The sequence below is a fragment of the Grus americana genome, chromosome 21 (genome assembly GCF_028858705.1).
Source record: "Grus americana isolate bGruAme1 chromosome 21, bGruAme1.mat, whole genome shotgun sequence".
Taxonomy (NCBI): domain Eukaryota; kingdom Metazoa; phylum Chordata; class Aves; order Gruiformes; family Gruidae; genus Grus; species Grus americana.
In genome coordinates, this window is record NC_072872.1 from 2,136,896 (window position 1) to 2,161,512 (window position 24,617).

At 43.3% G+C, this 24,617-nt stretch overlaps 1 protein-coding gene across 2 annotated transcripts in view; it reads right to left on the minus strand.

Annotated features, from left to right (window-relative positions):
* IFFO2 (intermediate filament family orphan 2) overlaps positions 1-22,706 on the minus strand; it is a 42,934-nt gene extending 20,228 nt beyond the window's left edge. For both annotated transcript variants that reach the window (XM_054849892.1, XM_054849891.1), the window contains exon 1: positions 21,818-22,706. In XM_054849892.1, the coding sequence (XP_054705867.1) occupies positions 21,818-22,452 (635 nt within the window). In that variant the 5' untranslated portion in view covers positions 22,453-22,706. The remainder of the gene's footprint in view (positions 1-21,817) is intronic.
* Positions 22,707-24,617: the final 1,911 nt, after the last annotated feature.

Here is a 24,617-nt window from a genome sequence, read left to right on the forward strand (position 1 = left end):
CAGGGAAGTGAGACAATAGAAAGATTGCTCATTCAGATGATCATCCTGTATTTGCTGTAACACACAGGACTTTAAAAGGGACCTTGGCAGCTGGGCTACTACACGTGCAGCAGTAAGGAGTCAGCATGCCACTGAGGAGATGCTAACCATGGCTCCGACATCTTTAATATTCAACACACTCTAAATTATTCTCCCAGTAATTTATACTAATCAATATTTTCCTCTTCAGTTACCATCTAAAAGCAGAAGACTCAGTCTTCCACAAGTCTCAATCCCAGCACGCTGCGGATGCCTTCTGCTTCTTCGCAAACCGAACCAGTGACGCTGCTGGCACGCGCATCCTAAAACATCGATTAAAGGGACCAAAGCCTGGTGCTCCCTTCATCTCGAGGAAGGGGAAACACCACCCGATTAATCACCTCCGCAGCATAAAGCGGAGCGGACAGGTAACTAACCACAGGAGAAGCAGCGGCAGGAGTGATGAGGACTAGAACACCCAAAGGGGAAGTGGCTGTAAACACTATAGGCTAAAAAACCCCAGCAGTCTTCACGTGTTTGCTGCAGGATATTAACTAGCCAGCTGCTCCTGCTAGTCTCAAATACACTTAATTCTTGGCTCAGATGCATCAATTGCTATGATTTCCAGCTGTACCCAAAAAAACCCCTTTTTTCTGAGCCAGAAAGGCCAACGTTGCCATCTAAATCTATAAGACTTCAGAGTTTCTTATTATATTTTCAGTTATTTATTTAAAAAAAATAAATCATCAATATGAATTTCAAATCTAACCAAGCTTTCTTCCTTTCTTTCCCACCTTCCAAGTATGTTTTAGATCCAATCACCACCTACCCACCCCCCAAATAAAGGGCTAGTCCGAATTTTAGAAGCTATAGATCTATTCCCCTTTTACCAGATGTGACACATCACATTCCAGCAGCATTCAGTCATTGCAGCTTCAGGCCCCAAACTACTTCTGCAGTCGTGTCTTACATAGCTTAGAGGAGAACAAAGGATGCTGGCTTTCTTTAACGGGAATAGCTACATTACAAGGATATTAGACAAACAAAACACACGAACAGTCAGCTAGGATTAACATTGCTTAAAGCGGTGTTCTTGTAAAGCTGAGTCACACCGCAAACTTCTATGTTTCCTTTGAAATTGGGAGAGTAGCTACCAGTTCACCGATACATCATCTTCTCCTACGCCAAAGAAAGTCAATGGAGACATCTCAAGATCTGGATAACGCCCCTTAAAAGCTTCTCTAGGTTTTCAAGCCTTAATGTTAATAAAATTAATCTGAGCAGTCAATGTTGACACCACAGGCTTCAAGCCACTTTCCCACTCCCCAAATATGTGCGTCGAGGAACACGAACATCTTCCTTTCTTCTCTCCCAGTAACATCAAGTCAAGTTTAGAAATACAGCCCAGTGAAGAGAACTGCCCATTGGAGCAGATCCGCAAAGCCTCTTTAGAACAGAAAGTTAGTTTTAGAGAAGTTTGCCTTTCCAAAAATTATTCAGTAATTTTCTTTTAAAACCCCAGGATTTTTAGATGTGAGCATGGTATTATTTAGACAACAAACAACGTGCTTACAAAATGTGCCAGATAAACCTACTGTTCTAAACATGGTTTTGCTCAAGGCAGAAAGGCACAAGTACACCAGTTGATAGTTAATGATGCCCGATGGTATCAACTGCACTATTTCTTTCATTAAAAATATCCCTCCCGCAAGGAATCAAGTATTCCTCCAATAACATTTAATGACAATACTTTTTTTTTTTTTTCCTCCCATAAGAAAAACACTTTAGGAAGACAAGACCCTTGTTCCTGGTAGTTTTATATCAAATCATGCAGAGAAGAAAACCACCAAACAGAAACAGAACAACAGAAAACTTAAGTTTTTCCCCTGCCATTCTCTCAGGTCCTGACTCTGAAGATTTTCACTCCGTTTCATTATTACTGGAGTGTCTTCCCATCAGTTTATGGGGCGAAAAGCAGTAGCAGAAAGGAAAACCTAATAGCTCGAGTGCTTAAGTCCACAACAGGAAAACAAAAGCATTAGTTTGAACAATGACTATAAAACGCTCACGCAAATATTAACAGCTAACGATTCCTGAAAACATACTGAACAGATGAACTGTCAGTGCTACTTCAGGGAACAGCATAATCGTTTTTTCTTGCACACAAAGACACCACTACTCCATTTTTGGCAGAAGATGCATTCAGCCTTGCTCATCTGTTGGGTATGAAGCATCCAAGATGCATTCTCTGATGTACCACACCTGCAAGAAGACAGCAAAAAACACCCATGCTATGGCAGGACCATGTAATTATGCCCCCGGCGCTGCCCAGGAGACTTTGTACTCTGCCGTCACAGGTTAGAGACATGTCTTTGTGCTCCCATCCCTTTGCGGCAGCACTGCTTGTTCTTTTGCGTGTTGGGATCTTTTTGACGCCCATACGTTGTTTACAGGAACTCCAAATGGCAAGGCGTACTGCGCTGCTCACCAGCGCTGGCATGAGATTTAACACTTAACATGCACAAGCCTAACCAATTTAATCATTTCGCATTACTCATGGTCATTACACACCACCTCTCGCTGTGGGTCTGTAGTAACATGCCCACTAATCCCTTCTCCAACACCTAGATAATAACTATCAACATTACAGTTTATAACTCTGGTTATTACACACTGATTTCATTCGAATTGACTTAACGGCCCATCAGATGTACAAACTTATATTCCCACACAAAAGGATTCACGGCCTAATCCCGTCATCTGCCAAGACAGACGTTTGGGCAGGGCGTGCTGTTTGAGAGAAACATACTGTGGTAGTTTGGGATAAGAAAGCATCATGTTCAAGACTTTCTGGACAGATGTAGAGAAATCTTCACGATACTAAAATTCAGCTACAGCATCAGTCTCTATTTAACCATTTGCAATGGTGTTTCTTAATTTGGAGAACCACCTACATCTCTAATCTCACTAAACCATTCCCGACAAGGCGGCAGTTTGGAATTGCAAATACGAATAACCATCTGTGTCTTCTCATTAGCTTAAAAGAACTGGACCACGCAAGATGAATTTCATTTTTAAAAACACCTCTATGAAGCCTTCTTTATTTTGTTAAGCAAAAAAAACCCCAAACAATGTACTATTCTCTCTGGCTTTAGAATCCTTGCTTAAGAATTCATTTTCCTATCCAGTCTTAGTTTAGCACTAAATTAGATATAAGGTTGCATTAAGCAATTAGCTTATTCACAAATGCTACCTCTTGTTTAAGTGAGCATTTTTAAGATGCTGTAATATAGGGATTCTTCCAGATTATCCCAAGCACAGACCATTATGATCCCACATGCCCTGACTTCTTATTGAAGCAAATTAAGTGTCAGTTGATGGGCTCCATGTAAAACGTATTAATTTAATGTGAACTTCTGATTCCATTAAAGCCTGGCTGTAACACAGCGGCAGTGGTGCTCTTGAATGAAGTCATTTGTTGCTTACGACAGGCAAGAAACATCCCCTCCACAGAATCTCTCTGCTGGAAGTCAGACATTGCAGCATGAGGTTTCCCAAACATCAGAGCGATGGAGGAGTCTGTACCCTTGAACCTGTAGATGATACAGGTCTAGGTGATACAGGTAAATTCACTGCACAGCAGATCTTGTACCCTCTGTGCTGTTAATACTTGGGGTTTCATTATAAAGGTAAGGTTAATATTAAAGTCTTATTCTAGACTTGTGCTCTACTTAAAACAGCACACAGGCCTTTGAACAGCAGCAATTCCTTGTGAAGAGAATTACTAAAAGGACTTACTCTACAGAAAAACATTGCATAATTATGCCTCCCGATTACAGACACCTGGAAAGATGCTCCAGCCTGTTACTGGAACCACAATAAAAATAATCTGCAAGTTCATTTGTGTTTTGTTCCCGACCACACGAGCTGTTTAAACAAAAGCCATGCATAATGTCACAAGAGTTCAGCAACATCAAGTAAAAGCAACAACCATGCCTGCATTCCTTTAGAGTGAAAATTATGGTGCTTTTAATACAGTAAGAGAATCCACATTTAATTGTGCAACATTCACAGCAACATTAAACACATTAAGCTACATAGCTACGAGTCATATGCTCCTGCATTAGTTATTCCTGCAAACAACACTGCACTAAATAAAGGCCAGTTTTAAATCTAAGGTGTCTTTTGATACTTAGATAAACTTTGGATCTCTCCTTTTGTACTTGCACCCAGCCCCAAACACAGCAGTCCATTAACAAAGACACAAGATACTTAGTGAAAATAGGTCTAACACAGCAGGTGAGGCTGCTGTTGGGTGTTTTCACAGTATTTTGTACAACTTCCTGACAGAGAAAGCACCTAAAGATCTTCTGTCCTTGCAAAAGAAAAGTGCCAATTATGAATGTCAGTTATTTTTAATCTCATAGCTCACCAAGTGAAGAAAAAAAATAATTCCTTGAAAGTCTTCCATCTACCCGTGCATCCAAGGCTATTAACGTTGGTAGTCTACCTCCACATCACATAGTAGCAAATTCACTTGAAATACTGCTGCCTTAAAAGAAATAATGAATATTTTTTCCCCACTATAGGCAGATTGAGAAATAGAGTAAAACTGTTAAGTCACCAAGCTCACTGCTGCCCAGCTTCCACTTAAAGCAAGGCCAAATCCAGAGACCCATCTTCCCCGATGGTCTAACTGCTCTTGGCTGAAGAACTTCAATTCAGCTTGCTCTCAGAACACGAAGGTGTCGGAGCTCTGAACTGAACAAGTGCCACACAAAGAAGTCTTTTATTTTCCCTTGTGCTTATAATCTAATCAGCACCCTCGTTTCCAAGCCATTCTGCAGGACAGAGTCCAGAACTTCTGCAAGTAGGTAAGCGACTTTCACTGGGGAGAAAAGTTTTATACAGCTTCCTCTTTCCCCAAGGACTGCTCGCTTTTTGCTTCTCTAAACCCATTTCATATTCTCCTGCAGAGAAAGATGAGGCCCACGACAACATAACCCAAACCTACACATCACTGACCTGCCTATTCTGCAGCTGCAGATGATTTTAAATATGGGTAAATCCGTGAGAAGTGGTCTAAGCTACAAGTCCTCCAGCAATGGCCAGGAGTACACCCTCTTGAAATGAACCTTCTTTTTAGCGTCTCATGCAAGCTCATAGCACCCTTACATTTCTGCATGGCTCTTCTGCTACTCCCATTCATCTTGGGCATACAGACATCATAACTGCTTTGGAGGAACAGAGCTTTTACACTTTAAGGAGCAAAACCACAAAAGGCTTCTGTCTATTCAATCTTTATTTATGAAGTATCCATACTCTAGAATCGGAGAATAAATAAAATCACATTTTATCGCACCTTAAACCACTGCGCCGATCACAGGAACAGGACCATTTCCTGCAGCCTGCAGAGAAATGATTTCTGATTAGTCATAAACTGTTCCGGCTGATAAGATACCATCGGATCGTGAGCTCTCAGAGCAAGACTTATGATGTAATTCATTGTACGATAACTAATACACAAGGTAAACTAAACACTGCTTTCTCTTATGTTTGCCAGCACATCAAGACAGATTTACACATTTATGCCCAACTTGTCCCAGCAACCACAAACGCAAGAAATAATAGATCGAGCTGCATTTACTCCACAGCAGCGGTGGGCACTGACAGGCTGCAGCAAAGAATTGCAGGCAGAATTAACGCTAGCTGTATTACCCTCAGCACCAGCAACTTAAATTCATTTTTCACTCCTGTCAAAATCTTCACGACAGTGTTTACAACCCCTGAACAAATATATGTCTCTTAAGCGTGAAGAAATAATTCTGCAGTGTGGATCTAGGGCAGTTTGACAGCTGAAATGCAGTTTTTTCACTAGGTATAGCAGACCCCAGGGAAGGGGAGAGGGATTTGTTCAGTAACACAAGAAAGCAGGGACTGCCTGCCCTCCATTTTCCAGTAAGCTTAGCGGCGACTGAAGCTAACCCAGAACTCTTGCTAACAAAAGAGCCTTGTGAAAAAAGCAGCTTGGGCAAATGCAAGGCCTACAAGTTTGGCCTGTGGGCTTGGCTTTGGCGGGGGGGGGGCGCAGTGTTAAGGATTTACTCTGTGCAATAACGGGAAAGCAGCCAAGAGAGCAAAGTAAGGCAAAACAGTCTACAATTAGAAAAATACATACAGCTCAGGAAAAGACTTAAGAAGTAGGAGGGGGAAAACATGCAACACAGAAGTGGAACTGCTCAAAAGCCTACCTCTAGGCATTTCCCACTGCAAAAGGGAAATGTTATGACGAACTTCAAACTTACTGACAATTACTGACATCAGTCCTCGGTTTTATTGAGACAGCCTTGCAGCTATCAGAAACACATCATAGACATGTGCGCTGCAAAACACTTAAATTAGCTAGGATATCAACTTCTAGCAAGCTGCTCCCTGTCATTAAGACAGGCAGCTACTATTCCCCACCCCGAGAGGGTACTCAATTTCTACAGCTAGTTGGAATTCAGCAGACCGCAGGGGAGCCACGACTCTCTGCCTCCAAGATACCTGCAGCAACATTTTATTCGGAAAGGAAATGGCAGGCAGACAGTCCGCTTGATAAGTCACTTCTGATTCCAGGAATACAATACAGCCCATGCATGGCATAGTAAATATGATTAGGTCTAACTATGAAACATCTGGTAAGACTTATACTCGGACACCCATTTGACATAGATCAATATAGCATGGCACTTTTGGCAAGATGAGAATCAGAGCGCTGTATTTTGGGCTTCTTTTTAGCTCAAGTGTGCAGAATTTTGTCATCTTTGTAAATATTTCATTGTAGCATAGTAGCTACTACATCAGTCTTCCTAGGACAACGCTCAAATTCCCAGTTCTCTTCCTCTTGTATCAGTTAAGTCCAAGGCATTTCCCCTATTTTGTAGGTATATCCGCTTATTTTTCTTCCTTTTTCTCTCTCTATTTCTATTAACAATAAAAAGGAAATTTAAGAAGATGACGCATCCTGATTTCACTGTATTGGAGTACAGCATCATATTTCCAAGGCTGTTTCCCATGCTGCTATTCTTATTTTCCTCTGACAGGTCTCGGGGTGCTGAAGAGCATTCATTGTGCCAGCAACCCACCGACTGCCACAATTACGAAACAAAGAGGAAAAGAAGTCATCGAGCGACTAATACAATCGTGAAGAAATCCCATTTCTATAGAGATCAGACCAACAATCTCAAAAACCGTCACACTATACTCTCATTTTTAGCTTGTAGCCAAGTCCACGCTCGCGTCAGTTCTGTCCGATCAAACTGTCTTCTAGAAAACAGCAGCACTACGCTCATTTTTACATATTAATACGGCAAACCCTTATCTCATTTGCCACTGAAGTATACAGAAGAGCTCTGCATACTCTAGGCCTGCAGAAGACAACTGCAAGCGCAGCTTATGAAACAGCCAAGGCAAAGAACATTACATTCCTGTAAAACTGTTGTCGTAACTGCAGATAAAGTAATTACTCTGACTCATTTTGAAACAGGTAATCTGAAAAGCACAGGATTACATTACTGGATAGCGCTGCTAGCTACGAGTTAATTATCAAATACTGAATTCCCATGTAAGGAAATCACTAGCAAACATAAGTACTACAAACCTCATGCACTAAAGACAGCCGATCACGTATATACATTTATTTTATGACTCTGCCTATCAACAAGCTGCAATTTTATGGTATTTAGTACAGGAAATGTTTAGGTGTTTTGTCCTAACGCTTTGGCACAGGCATACATCTAAAATTGCTGTGAAATACATTCAAATAAACTCGCTACTCCTAATGACCATTCTCTTAGAAGAAAACATTACCAAAATACAGTGACAGATGCTATAAAACTTAAGTGAGGGACAAGGAACAGAACACAGACTATGAGCCTGAAGAAAAGTACTGACTTAAAAAAAAAAGTCCTTTTTTTTGTTTACTTCCTGCAAAAGTCAAAAGCTGCCCATTATCCTCTACTCCCCCTGAGAAGCTGCTTTATGTTTATCTACCCACCTGTGCTACGACAGGGGCTTATATTTCATTATGTGGCTCTGACATAGATACGTACAAGCATCTCTGAACAAATGAGAAGCAGAAGTTGGACATCTTGAAGTAGTTTCTTTTTTTGCTAACCCTGCAATAGCAGGGCAGGAAACAGTAGCCCATCCAGTGCTTTGAAATCACACTGCAATTATTGCATACACTATTCATCATCTCAAATTCTTTCAGTCAACATATAGAAATAGCCTGGTACAAGTGCTAATGTGAGAAACTTGTAGAATTGAAGTCTCCTGCACTGAAAAGGTCAAAACAAGCTTCCAGAGACCATGCGCGGAGCCTGACCCGTGGAAGACAGCTTGCTATTATCCCAGCGTCCCAGTAAAGCCATGTGATTCCTTTGGACAGCTCATCTCCAACATCCACATCATTACTGAAATAAATACAGGCTACAGCAGAACAGAACGGAGCGAGAAAAATTTCTTCTGCAAATTGGAAGTTGGGTTGTTTATAAGGGAGTTACCAACAATACTTTGGTGCTCAGTTTCAGCAACGAAACTGCACAATGAAAAGGGATTATTATAACTGACTCATGCAATAATCACAGAAAAATCCATCCATTGTTTAGGGAAACTTAAAAATTGCTTAATGCTCTTAACTTAATCAAATGTATTTAAAGAGCAGAAGATAGGCACCAGCATGCCCGCCCCAGAATCTGAAGCTTCACTGGCTTAAAAGAAAATAAATCAATCTTATTCCAGGCCTTCAATACAGTTTTAATAGTTTGCTAAGATGCAAAACTATTAACATGAGTACTTTAGAAAAAAACTCCATTACGCCATTGTAAACTACACACTAGGTAGCGTTAAGCAAATATTTGCAATAAATAAAAGCTTTCCACAGCCTGCCAGCAAATATGACTTTCAACTCCTAGCCTCCATATAACAATTCAACTAGCGATCGGACCTTGATATACGGTGGTTTCTAAAGCAGGGGGGGTCCCATCCTGTTTCTCTTCTCCCTAGCGGGGTCACTTCAAACTTAGTCCTCTTACCTCCACTTCAGCACATCAGTTTTAGAAGAGTAACATAAAAATACGCATTAATAAATCAAACAGGTCGGTATAAGTATCACCAGCACACATGACCACGTCAGACCGAAACGGAAGCCAAGCACTCCAAGAGCTTCATAGCTTCTACATGAAATCCAGCACGAGACCTGAGCTGATTTTCAAGGTTCTCCCTCTAGTCTTTAGCAGCACAAGAAGAATCCACATTTCTCCAGATAACTGTATTCCGCCTTCCTTCGCCTGCAGGTTTTTGTTTGTTTGTTGTTGGGGTTTTTTTTTTACTCCTAATTCTCAGTTCTCTTTCCCATTTTTTTTTTTTATCCCCAGAACACGGGAGACACTTCAAGAGATAAAAATAAAAATATTAGTACAGAGGAGCGCTTTGGGATGGGAGGAAAAATAATAAGAAAAGAAATCATACAATAAAACAGATTTCAAATTTACTTATAGTCAAGAACGTTTACTGCAACTAAGGAGTATAATTCTATATAGTTCTAGCCTTGCAGCAACTTAAAGATGTCATAGAAGTGTGCTCTAATATACACCATCACCATTTTAAAAATACATTTGTATTTTTATGGTGCTCAGGACATTTCACTTGTAATTTCTCGCCTCCTACTGCTGCTAAGGACTCTCAGCAAAATGCAGACACCTTGCCAAAAGTCTGGCAGCCGAGGAGACAAGTAGTTACAGAAGAGATTTAAAGCCATAATAAGATCTAACACTAAGCTGTCGGAAAGTACAGGCAAACTTCTGTGGCATGAATTTCCTTTCTATTTTCTATAAACACCTAATGAAAGCTTTCATGAATGTCCTCTTGGAGGCTGCCAAGTTAAAATAGTGCATTATCTCAGCTGACCCACATGACTACACGGAAGATTCTTACATCACAGCTCTAAGAGAAGTAATCTAGCAGGCTTTTAACTACAGGAAATTTTTCCCATGTAGGGTGAAGATTATTTCTGTTCAGAACTGCCTTATGACTTCATGGCAATCTGCTAGGAAGAGGAAAACCTGGATGTTTTGAGCATTGCCATTGCATGGTGGGTCTCTTGCTCTCTGGACGGAGTAGGGGTTTTCTGGCACTGGAACATTTACACTCACGTTGAGTCTGGGGGCTTCATGTTGAGTTCTACCAAATGGATCTCCAGCTAGAAGAGGGGTTTACACAAGAAGCCAGCATGAAGCCCAGTATTACTCTGGAGAGCAAACCAAGGATGCCTGCCTGATTTCTACAGTTGAAAAACAAAATCCCAGTTAAACCGATAGCTTTCCTAAAGGATTGCTTTTCAGGAATACATCGGAAAGATAGCATGTACTGCATTTGGGCTAGCTGGTGACCTTAAAAGAAAAAGAAATACATCATTGGCACTGCACAAAATGATCAGAAACAGCACCATATTCAACACCTACCCCAATCTACTAACACATAAACCTCACCTTTTCAAGAGCTATTCTCACCTTCTCTCATTTCAGTATTCAGGCAAATCATCCATTTCGGGGAAAAACTGTTCCATTTCTGTATTGTAAGAGCAGTCTTAAATTCACACAAACATAATGTACAACTAGCTAAGCTTAGGTGTTAGACTGTAACCTGTACTAAGTTCAAAACACTGTTATTTTAACATCCTCTCTCATAAAAGGTCTTTGACTTACTGTTTTCATGAGTAAATGCTTTCTATATATATCCATTCCCTTCGCTAGCCATGTATCCACCCTGCTGTTATCACCTCAAACTAATTCTGAAAGGCTCTGATAAAACTGAGTGATAATAAGAGCGGGATTACTCTTCTGTGGAAAGGAACCAGAAACCCTGCTGGAATGTATTAACACAACATTTTCATTCGCTTCTGCAGTTCTTCATCCCGAAATGCCAAGAATAATTGCACGTTGCCGCTAAAGTGCTCACTGCTCTCCTTACCTTGACTTCAGATTTATCTCCATCTGCCCTCCCTCTTCCTCCACATCCATTAAGAACCAGCCTCAAAACTGAGATCTAGAAGTCATCGTAATCTCTTCCCCAATACTAAATACTTTTACTGAACCTATTAAAGATCAAGGAAACTGTTTATTAAAATGAGTAATGCTTATCTGCTTTTAGAGGGCAGGTGGAATACATACCTAGAACATAGTCTCCAAATAGTGCTCCTCTATGTCCATCACCTTATCTACATTTTAAGAGTTTTATTACCTTTACAAAGGTAAATATATTTAAGTGTAGCTTTTATGTGCAGTACCAGGATTCTAACAACGTAAGTATTAACAAAGGGTAAGAAATAAATTGCTCTTCAAAGGCTCCTATGACACTTGAGGAAATACATAGTACTCACACAGTCCTTCAAGAAATATAAGAATGCTCACTCTGTTTAAGCTGCTTTAATCACTTCTAGTACAATGGACAGATTAATATAGTTTAGTATTTCTAGTTAATTATGGTGACTAGCCTTTACAGAATTGCCATTAAACCACCACTTAGATGGAAGCGAATTAATAAAGATGACAGCTAGGAGGATATAAAATTCAAGATTATGCATTTTTAAATAGTTGTACAAAGGCAGAGCAGTCAAATTCACACAAACATAACAGTTGTTTTTGCTCAGTTGCATAAATTCCCAAGAACATAACTGTTTAGTACTTGAATTCACAGGCAAACAATGGAAAAAAAAAAACCCCAACATTTGATGAACACTGGCCCACACTGGAATACTCTCAAAGGCACTAGTCCCAGACTTACTGAAGCCTCATCCAGTCTCTGAAAGGGAGTAAGCTCAGTTTGCCTACTGCTGCAAAGAAAGTTGTAGTTCAGTTTTCACAAATTAAATCCAATTTTAAGGCAGTCTGAAACACTGCAAATTGTTATTAGTGTGGGGATATAAACTACTGGCAGTGGCAACCCTGTCTATTTCTGGAGATGGGCAGCAGAAGAGTTCCAGTACAAACTTGGTTTTAATGCAAAAGGCCAGTGACAAGGAACAAGTGACTGAGACAGTGACCTCGTTCCCCCGCCTTTCGACTGCCCTACAATTACAGGAGAATTAGGCTGAGTCGTGGATCCAAAGTCCACCTAAATCACAGCTCACCACGGGGAATAAATCCCTGCCCACGAGTCTAGAGCTGTATCTCACTGTGAATTTTATAGGAGAAAGATCAAACGGTAATTAACGCCTCATTGAACGCTGGCAAAAGAAAAAGGTTGTGCAGTTTGAAAATAGGATGACACGTCGAGGGCTGCAACAAAATGCCACTATAGTTCAGTGCATCGACGCCTAGCTCGCAGTACGGCAGCAACATGGCCTACCTTGACATGAGGACAGTAAGGCTCCTGTTATTTTACGCAGGAAATCATAAGTAGAGAAGACAGTAAATTCCTTCCAGGCATTGAAACTTAACAGGGAAGAGCCTGACTGCATTGCATATAAATGGATAGAAGAATCTGATGCCCAAAAGGGAAAGAAAAGCTCTGAAGGAAAATGGGTTGATTTGCAGATTCATCACAAGCTACCACCAGGAGCTTGCTGTCCTTCAGGGATAGTTATCATGAAATGAGCTTACTTACGTCCCATAGCCTTTCTTGAAAGGATAAAATTCTGTACAGCATCTCTGCAAGTGGGACTTCATTCCCAGGGTCACTTTGTCCCTCTTAACAAGAAAAGCTGATCTCCCACTGACAACCGGCAGTTCCATGCTCTGGTTAAGAATACAGATTAGTGGAAAAACATTTTCCGGGGCATTAAGGAGTTCTTAAGTACTTTGCACTCCCTTTTTCTCTCTTTCTTTAAAGAAAAATAAAAAAAAAAAGGATGGGGTTTCAAAATGGCATGGATGACAGAAACACTCAAAGGTAAGGTGATTCTGGTATTGTCATTTGGGAAAAAACTCAATAGAAGAGTTAGGAACAGAATCCAGACTGCCCAATTCTTTATCCTAAGGTCAATGCCTTACTGAAAAGGTGAGAGGGGGAAATAAAGATTTTTATTTTTTTTTTCTAGACCTGCAAGGGGGGGAATTTTCTTGTTGCTTTAGTGAGAATAGCTTTTTGAACCCTTAAAATACTCTATTGTGATTAATGCACCCATGCTATTCTACAGAACTAGGTAAAATTACACCAATATCTAGTATTTTTGTTAACTGGATTTGACTTGTCAGGACTTGACTGCTATGATTGAACTGACATGGGCCTGCTAAATTTAAATTCTGTTCTCTGCATCAGAGCGCGCTTCATTTAAAAAAAAAAATAAAGAAGAAAAAGACATAGTTCTATTTTCTACCCTCAGAGACACGCAGACAAATTTTACCTATAAGAATCCACAGAGAGAAATGTATTTTCCTTTGAAACCACTGACTTGGAATAAATACTGAGCCAGGACCCCTTGGCTCTCTAACTCCAGCATGAGTCACTGCATGGACTGAACACATCTACTGTATTTAAGGGTAAAAAGGGGGAACCAATCCAATTATACATCATAACTTCCTTAACTAACATCTCTGTTAATGAGCCATTGTAAAATTAGTACATTTTCTTGCCCACATGAAGAGGGCTAAGTTAATTCTTCTTCCCTGGCATTCCTCTTTTTAGTATAGGGTCTCTGAACTGTCATGTCTTTCAACCAACTTATTCTCTGCTTACGTATGCAAAACCTCCATACATTTCAACGCGAACAAACCCGGGTTTGTAATGCAGCGGCACATCTGTACTGATAACCGAGCAACACATCTGTACCGATAACCGCACAATACAGAACTTTATCTGAAGTTTACCTGTTTACAGAGGCTTTGTAATTTCTATTCAGCTTCGTGAAACCATGTAAGATCGGGAAAGCAAAACGTTTGGCTTGACCATAGTGCCAAGAGATTTATGAAGTTACGTGGAATTGAGGCTCAGGGTCTAACACCAAGTTTTGCTTTTGACTGTATTTCAGTGGTAATTCAGAATAAATCCACTGAAATTAGCGTCAGATTGAAGATTAAACTTGGAGGCCCATTACAAATAGTCGCAATGCAAGCCATCTAAAATCCTTCTCTACAGTAATGCACATTGGTGGTTTCCAGGCAAAAAAAGGCCAAAAAAAGGGAGAATTGAACATTTCTCCATTGACAACAAGCTCCAAAATGCAGCAGCGGGTTTATTTTTGAAGCCATGACAGAAAGCAGACGTGACTAGGTTCAGTCCCAAAAATCTGCTTGGAAGGGGATTCAAATTAACAAATTGAGTCCAGTAACCATCAAGTCACGTGTAGATGAGTGTGGAAACGCTTGAACAAAAGGCTGAAGAAACGCATCATCTGTGATTCACTTTCACACAGTAACAATGCAACTCGTCCATGTTCTGTGTCATTAATGAGCAGGACGCATCGTTAATGGGCACAGAGCACCATTCTCTCCAAGCTCTCTCGATGCTCTTGTTATTGAAGTAGATCCAGAGGCAGAGTTGATGTCATTTTTGTACATGGATCAACACCACTCCCAGTAAATAAAACAGAAGAGAAAGATTCCCACACATTTTAAGGGTTTTTTTAAAAAACAAATGCTAATAATTTCATTTTTAAAAGGCTTTTGAAGCTAAGCACCTTGTTAATCCATGGTAAAGTAGATGCCTCCCAGTTGCCAACTCTCTACAACAGTACTAGAGAGTCACCAAATTATTCTGGCGTTCTCACAAACATCTAGCATGACCCATGCAATCCAGGTAACGCACTAGCAGGCACTGTTATATCACCTCATCTTTTTTCGATCCTACTTTGAAGCAGAAAGATCTAATCTGTTAAGCTCGCCATACTACGACGATCTTATTTCCCCCCCTATTTTAAACACATAACAAAGTGGAGACGTGTTCCTTTAGGCGCAAGGGTGGGAGGTTAGACGTACAGAATGTGAGAAAAACATGACCAGGACAACACCAGCATGTGAAAGCAGCCAGAGGGCACTTACACAAAACGTTAACTGGAGACAGTGAAACATAGAAAATACCCTATAGAAGCCAGATGTATGGTGGGGTAGAGCAGAACGGAGTTTGAAAACTGGTTTAAAAGCACAGCCGTGCTTTGTTCAATTTATTACCTTTTATTACTTAGCAGTTTAGGGTTCTGGATAATCTTTTAGTTCAGAATGGTCACAGAAGAGCTTCAGTTAGACTAAATGGCCTACCGATACATACTGTTAAGTTTTTAACTATTTTTAAAGACCAAGCTGGAAGAAATCTCTTCCCTTCTTGTACAAAAAGGTTGGTCTTAAACATTAAGATGGAGACTTAAACAGTAAAGAACAACATCCTGTGAATATTTCTGGCAAGCTAAAAAAAAAAAAATTTAGTCACAGAAAAGAATACGCAGGAAGCCAACATCAGACCTGGCAGAGCATCACCACAAAACCTTAACCACAAAAAAGCAGCTGTTGAGCCGTATGAGGGTTCAGTGCTTTCTTTAGCTACAAGCCCAGCACTCAAACAGCATTACTGCAACGAAAGCCCAGGATTACAGATGACGAAGAGCTAGAAATAACTTATTTCTGTGTTTGTTTTCACCTCAGCCCTAAATTGCAAGGGTCTTCCGAGATTATTTGGGTTTAAGATCAGAGGTATTTGGGGGGTTTTGCTCCCAGACCTACTCAACGCTTAAGCTGTGCTTTGAAAGTCTGGTTTTTCGCTCACAGAAAGTCCGAAGCTTCCCACCGTGAGTCACAGAAGGAATCAAAAGGTAAATTCAAAATATACACAGAAAGTCCTGTGGTTCTCTTGCAACAGAGGAAGCTGTTCTTTGAAAAATACTGCACAGATCCTGGCCCAAGTTTCTCTGAAACTCTAACCACAACATGAGGCGGTGATTTTTCTCTCCACCACATCCAATCTAGTTGATCTGCAAATTCACTATTTTAATTAGAATTCAGGGTTAACAGTTAGCCAAAGATAAAGTTCAAAATAAATAGCTAAGACAGCTATCTCAAATCAGTTATAACGTATCTTAGCACTCCCTGGTTGCTCCCATTACAAGCCAGTTTAAGTAAGGCACACGCAGAGATTTATCTACTTAAATATTTAACAAAGTAGAGCCCCAATCCCACTGTGGAGCACTGTTAGAAAGCAGGATCAAAGGGAAACGTCCTCCTCCCCTTCTAAACCTTCTCCTACATTACTACAACCCAGAAGTCCCAGTTTCTAGCTATACCATGGAAAAAAAATAAATGAATCGGAGATTTGTTAGAGTGCTCCAGATATTTATGTATATTCTAAATGCATGTCTTTGCAGCAGCATTTTAGAAGCAAAGACAGCATCATTTAAAGAAAAACGTCTGACACCCAAACAAACATTATTCTTACACTGCTTAACTCGCAGTACAACTTTCCAACCCACAACTGGAAGGGATGTATATTTTTGTGATACAGCCAAGTTTTCTCACATTAGACAAGTTTATCCATTCTTCACAGAGAAAACTCGTGTCCTCCCAGTGCAAGTAAAAAAGTCTTTTCAAGACTCTGTATCAGGTTTCACCAGAGCGAGCGTTTAACATCAAACTTCACATTTTATTAAGGGGTATCCAAAAAAATCTCTAACACCAGGCTGCGTGACTGCTTTGCAAGCAGTAAGGAACACTAAATTTTAGTGAAAAGCCACACTGAAACATAACTACTCCTTTAAAACATAAAAAGAAAAGGAGAAATACCAGAATTAAATATATATAGAGAGATAGATATGGCTTTACACAGAGACTGCATTATTACCAGCTCTGTAACCAATTGAAACACGGACAGAAGTCTAGCATGCTGGTTACATTCTTCTATAGGGATAAAAAAATTATTTGTTTTTTATTGGGTCTATGCGTAACATTTGCATCTTGTTACCGATGATATTTTAGCTTTAAAAGTTTTCAGACATTCCTCCAGGGCTTATTTTAAGCGCATTTTTATTAAGTTCCCTTCTTTAAAAAAAAAAAAAGGGGGGGGGTGATCCAGTTAGTTTTGACGCGCATTGCCTTTGACAATGATAATCTTTGTCCTTTCCAGCTGCAGTAAATTTAAGATAATCTCTTTTTCAAGTGGACTTTATTAATCTTCCAAATGAAATACCATCCTGAGGTAAAACAATTATTTCCAGTTCAACCCTTAGTAACAGTTAAGTCTCTGCTGGAAAAAGACGACTAACATCTGGCAGATTCAATATCTGCATCAATTAAGAACAATTTTGAAACCATAATATACAAATCTATTCAAGTGTTCAGACTAAAGCTCTTCACAGACAGATCAGCAGCCTTCTTGCAGCTTAAAGAAAAAAAAAAAAAAAGGAGGGAGAACAGAGAATGACTGCAGAAGGTTTTCACCGAGTCAGCAGTCTCGCTGGCCACACGCAGCAGTATTTTGACTGTCATAACACACAGCGATGCGCTTAGCTCTTCAAGGGAGATCTCCCTGCAAGCCTGGAAGCCGAAAGGTGAGACAGGTCGCCCGAAGGAGGAGCCGCCGCTCACCCGGCCTGTGTGCTGTCCTCAGCATCGCTGCCCGACATATTCCATCCGCACAGATTTTGACGTCCTGCCTTAGCCAGGAGACAGACCGTCAGCGCTTCAGCCTCCATTGGCAACGTAACTTGACTAACGGGGCGGGGGGGGAAACAAGCACATTTGTTTTCCCCTTCCCATAAGCAAGCAGATTTAAATATCTTACCAACAGAAACAAGAGGCATCATTTTTCATTCGAGATGCCAAGGCCGCGTTCAGGTGCCTGAAGGACCCCCTAGCAGGCAGGTACCAGGGACAGGCAGTTAGGTAAGGATGGCCCGTGCTGGCTTCACAGCCCCAACCGCTCAGCAGAAAAATGGATTTTTCTTCTAAATAACCTCAGCGGATCACAGGAATGCAGCATCCCTCGCAGGGCAGCAGCACAATCACGTGCCTGAAATTAAACCTGCTTATCCCCCTCCACGAAGCTGGGTCCCCAGGGACAGATCCCAGATTCAAATACTGGTCATTTAAAAACCCACAGCTGGTTAATCTCACCTCAAAGGAGGCGAAGCAGTACTGTTTTGGTGGGGGTTTTTTTCCTGTCTTAAAAAACCCCCTACTTCACTTATGTGTTTCAGCTTAAAAAAATCTGACGCTTACCTCCATTTTCAGATAATTGTCCCTGAAATTATTTTTTATTGAGCTAGTTTGCACAGAAAGTGGACAACTGTACCTTTTCTTGTTAAAAGGGTAGTAACAGATAAAAAGTTACAAAGGATTTGGAATTAGATCTATGGCCATAGGCTCTTCTAAATGTTCATAGTTTGAAAAAACCAAACAAAAGAAAATAATTTTTAAGTTTATTTTTCCTATAAATCTCCTCCAATTGCTAACTCCCACAGCTGAAGTCATAATCCACAGTGTAAAATCATGATCATTACTAAAAAAAATATTGTAAGATCAAGAGAACATGTTAAGTAGAAAAAGATTCAAATTTATATACCATTTGTGTAAAATAACATCATCTGGGGGGGAAAAAAAGGTAATTTTGGTCTGAAATACCTGCTGGACTCCTGAGAGGGAACATTTTCTCATTTGTACTTCAGATACAAACAGCCTGGGTAAAACATGACCGAGGTGCTCTACTGACTATGCACTCTGATATTTTCTAGGCTTCCGAACTCCAGTTTCTTGTGTTAGGATGTCCAAGAAAAATTATTTTGGGGAATGGAACAAAGGAGTCAAACATATTTTCCTAAAATGAAGCTATTGGTAATCCCAAAAATTGTACGGGCAGAATTTCATTGGAAAGAGCATCTTAGTGGAAAATCATCTATTATTTTTAAAAGCAGCAGTACAGCTACCTTTAAAAGAAACAAAAGGGATTATTTCATCTCTGAATTCCATCATCGCATTTTTCAATTCACAAGTATGACATCAATGAGTTTGTGTTTTCAACAACAGACACATCACATGAGCTGTATGTCTTGAAAAATGCAGTATTCACTCGAGCAGTATTCACTGACTTAGCGTAATCATCTGCCTGGTGTTTTCCTGGGAGCCAAATATTTCAAACAAGAAACATTTGCTAGCTGTGCCCTTCTTAATCAAGTGGTCATCCTGGAAAGGAAAAAAAAAACCTCCATTGTTTTAGGAAAAAATGTAACGTATTGCTATCTGCTTAAGCATTCTTGCACATCGAGCTGGTGGCTTATTGCTCAGGTTAGAAGGCCTGATGGCTTCAAAAAGGCTGCCGTGCTCTGCTGGCTCTCGAGCTAAGCAAAACGGTTGTTTTCTTGGTATGAAACAACAGCAGCAGCATATAAAAAACCTTCTGGTACATCTTGCAAACAGGGTGTCTCCAACACAAAGATATCTGCGCTCTGGAGCAGCGTCATTTCAAAGGACCACCTGCCTGCCACAGGGGCTGCCCGTGGGTCTGTTTATAAACACGCGAGCATCTTTGCCAGATCCCAAATCTGCGGTAGAAACTTGTGCACGCCCCTAACTTTCTGCAGGCCCTAACAGCACCGTCAGGAGATGGGCACAAGCCTGATTTTCCACTTGGAGCTCATTTCCCTAAATAAAATTCAATCATCAAAGGGTTCACAGCAAGATTAGGTAAACCCCAAGGTAAACGTATGTACACGCAAAACACGCCACCACAAAGAACCCCTTCCCTACAAAAACAAACAAGAAAATATTGGTACCAATCTTTACAGGATTGCTGACAAACACTGCAACACCCCATTAGCTCATGATAATGAAATCGAATTGACTAATCTACTCTGACTGTGAGAATTAAATTTAAAACAGCACAGTATTACTCCGTAAGCATGCAAAAGCGTGCTCAAGGCCACAAATGAAAAAGCCAATCTACCCCAAAAGACCTTAACGTGTGATGTCCATCTGATCAGTGAAGGTCACAGAAGAGTGGAATAATCATTCCAATTACATAGTAATGAACGTACCATAAAAGACACACTGCAGATAGAATACTGGTGCGATACGTGTTGATATGCATTAATCAAATTTTATTTTCAAGCATCAGGAGAAAAACCTGTTTCAAGAGCAGGAAGGGCGATGAGAGAAAGATTTGCAATTGCCTACAAAGAGGCCCTCTTTGCTCCATTGAATTTATTTGGTTTATGCAATCCCCAAGAGTGTGCAAGTGGTCACACCTGAATACAGACTCTGGGGTGAAAATTTGCTGTATGCGAGTGAGTGAAACCTGAATAGACAGAATCGACGATGTATCAGTCAAAAGACTGAACTTACATGGCCCACAAGTCTTCTCTGCCCCAAGAAAAAAAGTAAATAAATCACATATCCAGTAAAAAGAAGAAGTATCCCCAGTTTTTGGTGACACAACCCACACCCAACACATATCTTCCTTAACCACGCCACCACCAAGCGCAACTTCCTCTGAAGCATCGCTACTCCCATCTCCTTGGTACCGACCCTAAAAACAAAAACAACCCCATGCCACAATGGCAGCTACTCTTATAGAATGAAAAAAAAGAGGTCAACTCCTTTTTCCATCCAGATTCCGTAGGTGCTCCAGCCGCAAAGTACCGAGCAATCAAGGCACGCAAGCTTTAAGAAGATGCACTGAAAGTAGACGGTACTTTAGTTACCAAACAGGCCAGAAATTACGACTTGAACAGCATATGCCTGCCTATAAAACCTCTCTAAATGGAGTTAATTCCCAAGAAGAGGTCTAAAAGCTGATTTCTAGAGGTATGCAAAGAGCACACTGCAGTCCTGTTACCGTGGACAGAAGAAATTCAGCTACGCTTCACAGGCCACAGAGCTGAGAAATGCTGGCTGCCTCCAGAAAAAAAACCAACCATAAGAACAGATGAAATCTGTTCTTAAAAAAAAAATAATAAAAAATACAAGGCTGGGAAAGGAAGAAATGCATTTTAAGCCTAAAGATGACAAAACTCCAACCGGGAGTGCCCACGCCAGCCCCAAAGGACAGGCAGCTCGTCAGACAATGCAGGAATCTCCCTGCAGAATCCCAACTACCTTTTTTTTTTTTCCCCTCTGGCCTCCATCTCTGCCACAGCTAGGTTGAGCAGGCAAATACAGCAAACCGAAGGGAACGCTATCCATCACCGGGGGGAGAAGTACACCATTTAAAAACCCAGGGCTTCCCAACAGGCTAAGAGAAACCTCCAGATTACCAGGGTTTACCAAGGCTGGCGTTAGGGCTTTTGTTTTCACTAATTCAGAGGAACATCTTGGAGTGCAAACCTTCCCCTGCAGTATTTGCAACCCAAATATTGCAGCACTGAGCTAATTTCGGAGAGCTGGCACACAAAATCGACTACTGGAGTGATTAGTCCAGAAAATGAAGGCAAGCTAAATTTAGGCGTAACTATGCAATGCAATATTAGTAACAGATTATTTCCCTTTTCCAAAAAGGATTTTTTTTTTAATTATTTTTAAGTCAAGCTGACAATGCTCCTTTGAAGATCAAGGCTCTCCAGCCTCCCAGGGAAGGACCCTACAATTTTCTGGATGCCAAGCCAAGGTGCAGACACCCCCCCCCCGCCATGAGGCAGAGCCTTCCCCAAACCCCCGGGAGCACCCTAGGAGCATCCTCCCCAGGAAGGAGCCCTGTCCCCGTGTCCCCAGGGCTCTCCCCACGCTCCCCAAATGCTTCCTCCGCCCCAAGGAGGGACTCGCCCGTTTCCCCGCACTGCAGGAGCTGCCGGCCCGCATCCCCCCCGCCTTCTCCCGCAGCCTCACGGCCCCCCCCAGCCGCTCACTTTCTCTTGTACTCATCCCGCTCCCGCTTGACTTTGGCCAGCACGTTGTAGAGGGCACGGATCTCGGGGGTGATGGTGTCGATTTGTACCCCGACGCCGTCCGGATGGATCCAGGAGACACCGGGCCCTTGCACCGTCTCCAACCCGCCGCCTCCGGTACGCCGCACCTGGGTGTAACTCCAGATGGTACCGGGCAAGCGGCTGTAGTGGGGCGGCGAGGCGAGGGGAGCGGCGGCCAGGCCGTGGCCGGGGCCCGACGGCGGCAGCAGCGGGAGGGTACCGGAGTCGGTCTGCACGGCCTGGTCGCGGGAGAAGGTCTTGTAGCGCAGGCGGCGGTCGCGTTCGCTCTGCTGGGCCGCCAGCTGCTTCTCCAGCAGCCGGTTGCGCCGCTCCAGCTCGTGGACCTTGGCCAGGAAACAGCGGAACCGCACGTTCAGCCCCTTCAGCAGGTGGATGTTGGAGCCCAGGTCGTTACGAAGCGCCGCCGTTACCGGCGGGCCCCCCGCCGCCGCCGCTGCTGCCGCCGTTGCCGGGCTCCCGGGGCCGCCGCCACCGCCGGGCCCCAGCGGGCAGGAGGCGGCCGCCGCGCCGGGGGAGAAGGCGCGGGCCATTTCCCCGAAGAGCAGCGAGTTCATCGCCCGGCGGCCACCTCAGCCCCTGAGGTGAGGTGAGGCCGGGGGGGGGGGGGCAGCTGCGGCCGGAAGCGGCGGTTTAACGGTTGCTGAGGCGGAGTGACCGTTGGGGAGCGCGCGGGCCGCTAACGGCCGCCGAGGTGAGCGCTGAAGAGAGAAGGGGAGGCCAGTGCCGGTACCGCCACCTCCTCACGCTCCTGCAGCCGCCGCCGCCGCTGCCCGGGCACTGAGCGGCCGCCGGCGCGGGGCGGGGCGAACCCGGCTCCACCTCACCGCGCCCCCGGCCCCAGCGGCTGCGGGCAGCGCTGCCGTCAGGCCACGCCCCCGCGCCAGGCCACGCCCCCTCCCCACGGCCTCGCCCTGTCCATAGCCACGCCCCTTCCCCATAACCACGCCCCAGTCTCCGCCCCCTCCCCGAAGCCACGCCCCCCGGTGCCGCATGTGCGCGGCGGCTCCCGCCACGTGGCCCCAGCGAGGCCTCACCGGGGGGGGGCGGATTTTGGGGGGGGGTCACCGGGTCCAACAGCCCTCGCGGTCCCTGGCTTGTCCCCAGATTAATTGGCCAACGCCAAATGATTGAGGAATAAAGTCACTCTGCCCTATGAAATGCTCCCTGCCTCCGCATCGCTGCTATTGGCTCTCGGGGAAATCACCTAATTGATAAGATTGAATTATAAGGGGGGAATTTTGTTATCCGAATGCAGAGTCCTGCCTAAGTGCTAAATAACGATGATTTTATAACAATTAAGTTATTAAATAAGCGTTTCCCAACTGCTGCTCCTGGACCTCTGAGCCACTCGGCAATCAAAGGTTATTGTTTAATTGAATTAATGTGATTACTCCGTTGCGGTGCCGCGGATCAGAATGACGCCTCGTGAGCAAGCGAAGCGCACGGGAAAACTCTAGGTAACGCTGGTGTAAAGCTGTAGTAACGCTAGTCGCTCAAACAGTTTTCGAAATAAAAATAGTGGTGCTTGCCAGGCGATATTTATATTAAACTACGCGGGCAGCAGCACCCGCTTGCCGAAACTCCACCAGCACCCGCGAGCTGCGCTCAGCGCCGTGACCGAAGGTTCTTCAAAGGGCTCTGTTAACGTGTCACGAGCCCGTGTTCTCCCAGCACCTTCCGGGGGGGGGAAAAAAAAAAAAAATAAATGCACTGGGTGGAGGCGCTTTCTTAAAAGGGTGACTCAAAGAAACACCTGAAAAGATTCTCTCTCCCCGAGAGCAGAAACACTTTAGCCTCGGTTTATGTAGACTGTAACCGGTGTTCGTTGCTGAGGTTACGGGAAAACACCTTTAATACTTGGTCATTAGGGCACGGCCGTAACTGCTGCTGTTGGGTACGGTCGATGCATCGGACAGAGCTGCGTTTAAAGAAAAACGGCGCAGAAAAACTCACTGGGAAACGTTTCCACGGCGTGCGTGTGTGTGTGTGTGTGGCCCTGCAGACTCACAGCAATACCTGCAAAGTGCAAGGTTAGACTAAACCTGCCGATAATAAGGTGATTAGCGGGCGCAGAAGCCAACCAAGAGCAGGTTTCTCCCAGATCTGGGTGATTTTTTCCATTTTTTGGGCACACGGCGTCCTCGCTGGCTGGCGGTGATGCTGGAACGAGGCGGGCGATTGCAGAACCCAGCGAAACCGCGCGGTCAGCAGCCGGGAAAATCCTGTTGAACAACAGGAGATTTATTTCTTTTTCCCTTAAGGAAGTGGGAAAACATCGGAAGGAATGATAACCCACCCCATTAATTAATGCTGCCCGGCGAGACGGCGCGTATCATGATTGCTCGTTAGGCAGCACCCATTGCCACGGGCGGGAAGGTGGATTCACCGGGGCCGATCCAAAGGTCGTTAAAGTCTTTTTCCCAGCGGGTTTTGGCTCGTCCCCGGGGATGCCTACGGTCACCACCAGCATCCCGCTCCGCCGCCGGGCTACGGTTTCATCCCAGCCCCTAAAAGTGAATCGTCTGGAATTAATTGCAACAATTAATTAAGCTTAGGCTGGGAGAAATGGGAATCTCTCTTTCACGAGGGCTCATGCAACGGCGGAGCTGACCTGCTGCCGCCGACGGCGTGGGGGGCATGGGATACCCTGCGGCGGCTGGGGCCATTCCTGTAGGGATTCCTCCGATTCCTGCCGAGGAAAGCTCTCCGCTGCCTGCCA